Raw genomic sequence first — 5,335 nt, 5'->3', positions numbered from 1 at the left:
GTAACTGCAGGTGAGAGCCCACACAGTCTGAAACACTAAAGCAAGGACTGGCTGATGTGTTGCACTTCTATTTAGTAACTACTCTGTACTTTGTACAAGTGATTGGCCTGACTAACGTATAAGGTTCTTAATGAAAGTAAAGCTCTATCTAATGGGGGAATCTTCTTTCAAGGAGACATCAGGTTTATACCCCTTTTGGAGATTAGCTTAACTAGTAAACAGAATAGCCTAGCTGTGTGGGGTTCTTTTAAAAGCTCATGACTTCCTGTTGCACTAACTCATAAACATCACAACGTGAATGCACCACACTTCTGCAGAGGCCTTTGAAGCCTGACGTTACTTTCCTGTAGTACAGAACATATACATACACACATTTACATGGTGCTGATGACAAAATGGATCTTATCTTTTACCAAAAGGAAGTCTGGGTTTCTGACAAGGCTTTACAGAGAAAAGGTGAAATAATAGCCATGTGTTGTTTAAAAGTCAGGCTGGCAACAGTAGTGCATAGTTGGTCTTAACTGGTAGGTAGTTCTGATTATTACTAAAAGCAACTGGAGAGGCCTCACCAGGAGACCTATTCTCTCTTCTAGTTAGCCTTTATGAAAACATCAGCATCCTGGAGAGAGAATCTGAAAACATGACCTGTTCAGAACAGGGAAGCTGTGGATGCTCCATCACTGCATTTGTTCAGGTTGGATGGAGCCTTGTGCAACCTGGTCCAGTGGGAGGTGCCCCTGCCCATGGCAGAGGGTCTGGAATAAGATGATCTTTAAGGTCTCTTCCAACCAAGCCATTCCAGATTCTATGATCTCTCAATCCTACTACTAAGGGAGCATCTCTCAAGAGTGCAAGGAGACCACAATTCATGCTATTTCAACTATCTGCTAAGGCACCAAGTCATCAGTTCTGATGCAGTGATGATTCTGATGTCTGTGAGGCAAGCACCTATGTGTTGTTATAAGCCAACCAGCTAAAATCACTTCAGAGAAGTCACCAAAGAGTCCTTGAACGGTAAAAACTACCAGTTGGAATGAGAGATTATCCCATTATCCAAAACCTGCATTACTTGGTCCCAAGGCTCTCACACTATGTCGATTCAAGCTAACCCAGAAAACAGCACTTGGAGCTGAGTATTTCAGCACAGACCTGTGGAGTCACTGGTAGAAAAACAGGAGCTTGACAAAAAACTTGTAGCTCTTATGAGAATCAGTCCAGTCCAGAAGCATAGTTCACATAACATCGGAATTCATTGGCTAAATTTCGTGAGTGTTTTGGAATAAACTTGCATATCTTCACACCGAGATGCCTTACTGCCTGTTCCTCCATGATGGCACCTGCAGCAAAAATAATTAGTGTTTGATGAGAAAAACCAGCAACAGAATGCTTGGGCTTTTTTAACAGCTCCTCCCAAATGCATATATAGAGAGCTTGCTTTTTTTTTTACAGAAGCAAGGCTTAAAAGCAGCTACACTGTCAGCCCTCTTTAACAACTGAATCCATTGGGAAATCTAGAATAAATACGCCAGAATGGAAGACACCCAAAGGAAACGAGTGTCTGAGAAGTTTCACAAAGATAGGCAGAGGGTAAGATCAGTGCCCCCTTCACAGAGAGCAGAGACTTGAGCTCAATCCTCTCTCTCCACCCCAGAGCACTGGCGTGGTGGGAGCCCTGGGCAGTGCAAGCAGGTCACGTGCACTCGCCCGCGGCAACAAGCCACAGTGGGACACCGACAGCCTCACGCGGGGAAATCACCCCCAGGAGCAGGACTCCTCCAGCTCTCTAAACTGGAGGACCACCTATCCATTTTAGGGAAAAAATCCTGAGAACCATCCTTCTGCATGACTGATGTGCAGTTAAACACAGAACGAAGCTTTCTATGGCCATGTAGGACTTTAATTTTGCTTGATTCTCCCTGCTTGGTTGAATTCCCTCAAATTGTATATAGAGAGGGGTTTTGTCCTTTTGTTACTTTGCAAAAGTTTCCAGTTTCCTGGATGTCTCCAGATGTCTTGTAATAAGACAGTTTAAATTACAGTTTATGAGACACCATGACTAAGGCAGATACTCATGGCTTCTTGAAACAGCAAGTGCATCTTCATAAAGAAGGACCTTTGGCAAGTTACCCTGTTTCACTGCTCTTATCACTGGTGTTTAATTCCCCCTGCTATATTCTAGTGCCCAAGACCACACTTGAATGACAGCAGCAGAATCCCCTCATATGTTCCTTCACATTTATGTTTACCACTAAGGACAAGTCATATATAAAAAAAAAAAAAAGTTGACTTTGTTTTGCTTTTCAAGACTTCGCTAAAGTCATCCCACTTTACTCAGCAAAGACCATTCCATTCTACTTGTCAATCTTTCTACTTAGCTCACCATAGGTGCTAAGTAATATGAGGCAGCTGAAATGCTGCAGCTACTGACACATTTAAAATATCACAAATTCATAAGGCTATTGAATAAGACATTCACAATAAGTTGCACCCTCTGTCATATCCAGATTTCAAACACTGCAATTATAGAGAGTGGCCCTTTTACAAGGAAAAGAAATATTTCTGGAACTTTGCAGGACAATCTTATAATTCTTATAAAAAAATATAGTAAAACTTGTCATGCCATATGAAAATAGTACTGACTTCAACTACTTAAAAACAGTTTAAAATAAAAGTAGAACTGAAGTATTCCAATAAAAAGCTTAGGATACATATTCCTTGAATTAAAGATAAATTAGTATTATTGAATTAGTATTTTTCTGACTTGAGTAAGTTTGTCTTTTGAGAGAGAGAAAGAGATGCTTAATGGGGACCTAATATCTTTATTAATTATACCTGTGCAAAGCAGAATCTTTCCTTTTGTTAAGTATTTGATGGTCTCTGCAGTTTTTTGAAGACATTCCTCAGACAGATAAGGTGGATCTGCTACTACGATGTCAAAACTGTGTGGCAGGAGCTTTTCAGGTAAGTTCAAAGGGTAGTTGTAATCATAGAAGATAAATTCTTCTCCATACACAGAAAACCTTCTGTCATACTCTAGTAAACACACTGAAAAATCTTCACCATCCCGTTCTTTCAGTTTCTGGTACACACTTGGTGCACTAACACATGCGATCCTGAGTAAGAGACAATAACTTAGAATATTCATGTAAAAGGCAAACAACAACAAAACCCTACAGCAGTCCTTGGGGCTCCTTTGAGAAAACATTTTAAACGTTAGTCCCAAAAATGTAACCTCCATTCTAACACAGAATTTCTTTAATAGAGTTTTAAGCATTAAAGCCATTCTCTATTAAACCTCCATGCTGCACAAAACTACACAGAAAGTCTTGTTTCAGGACAGCAAGGAAATAGACACGAAAACTTAAAAACAACTCCTTACAGAAATAGGATGAAAACCAAGTTTTTCCATGTGTTACAGAAACATTGTATGAAAATAAAGAAACGAATTACAAGTTATTAATACGCTCTGGAACAATCTGTGTTTCTCAAAAAAATAAAAATATTCATAGTAAACTTTTACAACATTCTAGAACATTCAGTGAAACGCTAAATGGTAAGGTGAGTATGAACTATTAATTAAATCTACAGTGTAAGGATTAACACCTACCTGCCACCTTTCCCCGCTGCCAGGACCGCTTCGTTAGCCAGGCACGACGCGGTTTCATCGCTGTACCAGAACTGGCTCAGTTGCTGAGGGAGGTAACACACAATTACAAAGTCAAATCTCCTGATTGTGCCACGGACAGTTAGGTGTGGCGAGTCATGTTGGAGGAAAACCAAAACCCAGAGCAACTTCGCAGTTCACCAGCTGTGAAGCTGGAAAGGTGACTCTTTTCCTGACAGTCTCATTGCTTCTGTGATCCAGTGCTGTGCGGCAGGCAGCCTGCACTGGGTGCTTCCAAAGCAGCTGCTGCAGCATCAGGAAAACCAGGTAATGCAAAGTCACTGATGAGGTTAGCTCAAGCCCAGTGTGCCAAGGCACAAAATTTATGTGCTCTTAAATTGAGTTACTTTAGCAGAACAGGAAAAAGGTCCTTGAAAAGTGACAGCGTAGAAGGAAATAAAGGATAAAAGTACTAAATCAGACCAGAAAAAGGATAAGTACAAGAAAAACCAACACAGAGACAAACCAAGAATCGGTCTGTCAGAAGAAAAAAAGCTGCAAATCAGCCACCCACAAAACCAAACAAATAAAACACAGAAATATGATGTGAAAGGGAAAATCACTTGATCTTGTCTCAGGGAAGAATCTTTACTACCTTTACATGCCAGGCTGGAGTTAAAACTCCCAGAAGGGATAGATGCTTCTGTTGGCAGCTTTATTCCCGCTCCATGCAATTTCAGTTTGTGGCCCAACCCCTGCACATGTAGAACAGACAACTATACCCAAATTTAATATTAAAGCAAGCATCCCTACAGTGTTACTGTCCAAGCATAGTTGGATTTTGCTACTCTAGGAACATCTTGTGTGTTGCCCTTTTAAATTTCATTTCATTATCCATCCACAAAAGAAACTCGGTAAAGGCTACTCCTCTAATGGTTCTTCATTGACTGAAGTTTAGTTTCTTACCCAATCTTCTTCTATTGAGCCAACGGAATATTGATTAAATCCCTGGGAGGTCTTCATGCCCTCTCTCTGCTGCTGTTCCAAATAGAAATCCTGGAGGGCAGCCAATGTATGGGATGAAAGCTGGGGAATGTCATCATCATCATCATCCATTTCTCTAGACATCAACCAGATGAAAAAAAAATAATTAAATCAACCCTTTTCAATGGTGAATGCTTCTAATCATGGTGTAGCCTCCTGAGGTAAAACAGCCTCCACAGGCAATGCAGACTTCGCCTAACAGCCAACCTGGAGAACCTCCCAACAAGAGAAAACACAGTCCCTCTACTTAGGAGGTCTAAAACCCGTGAGAGGCTGATTGGAGGTAACATGTTTCCAGAGGGAATTCATGGATAGCAGCAACACTGCTCCCTTTCCATGCAACACAGATTTAGCTTGTGTGCTTACAGGGAAGTTGTCATGACCGGTCTTGATTTCCTGAAATTTTTGTATCAGCTTGCAGAAAAAAAAAAAAAAGCACCTTTAGTGGATCTGGCAATTCCTAGAGTAATTACTCTTTTCTGGCCTCGAAATATAGATAGCTACTGGTTTTCCTTCAAAAGTCACGCAATTCTGACTCAAAATGCAGCAAACCAGCATTCTGGGATCAGCATCACCTGGCTTTAACTTCCATGCCATAAGAAGAATCCTCTGAATGCCAGAAACCTTCTACAAACAAAAGCAGGCAAGGAGCTCAAGATGTTTTTCTAAGATAACACTACTCGACCA

The 5,335-nt window shown here is 40.9% G+C and overlaps 1 protein-coding gene across 1 annotated transcript; it reads right to left on the bottom strand.

Moving 5' to 3' along the window:
- Positions 1-1,078: 1,078 nt before the first annotated feature.
- Positions 1,079-4,725, bottom strand: N6AMT2 (N-6 adenine-specific DNA methyltransferase 2 (putative)). The gene is made up of 4 exons (XM_008945396.1): positions 4,571-4,725; positions 3,608-3,690; positions 2,833-3,113; positions 1,079-1,337 (listed from the first exon to the last, which is right to left on the bottom strand). The coding sequence occupies exons 1-4, from the start codon at positions 4,718-4,720 to the stop codon at positions 1,210-1,212; spliced, it is 642 nt and encodes a 213-aa protein (XP_008943644.1). The 5' UTR covers positions 4,721-4,725; the 3' UTR covers positions 1,079-1,209.
- Positions 4,726-5,335: the final 610 nt, after the last annotated feature.

This window comes from Merops nubicus, unplaced genomic scaffold (assembly GCF_000691845.1).
Source record: "Merops nubicus isolate BGI_N331 unplaced genomic scaffold, ASM69184v1 scaffold42518, whole genome shotgun sequence".
NCBI lineage: Eukaryota > Metazoa > Chordata > Aves > Coraciiformes > Meropidae > Merops > Merops nubicus.
The sequence above is the reverse complement of the archived record's forward strand: the minus strand, read 5'-3'. Positions and strand labels throughout refer to the sequence as shown.

What these genes read in the sequence shown, in the direction of transcription:
- N6AMT2 (XM_008945396.1), bottom strand. Translation starts at nt 4,720, where the DNA reads ATGGATGATGATGATGATGACATTCCCCAGCTTTCATCCCATACATTG. An exon ending in GCTCAATAGAAGAAGATTGG is followed by an intron (nt 3,691 to 4,570) that starts GTAAGAAACTAA and finishes TACCTCCCTCAG; the next exon opens with CAACTGAGCCAGTTCTGGTA. An exon ending in AAAGATTCTGCTTTGCACAG is followed by an intron (nt 1,338 to 2,832) that starts GTATAATTAATA and finishes TTTTTGCTGCAG; the next exon opens with GTGCCATCATGGAGGAACAG.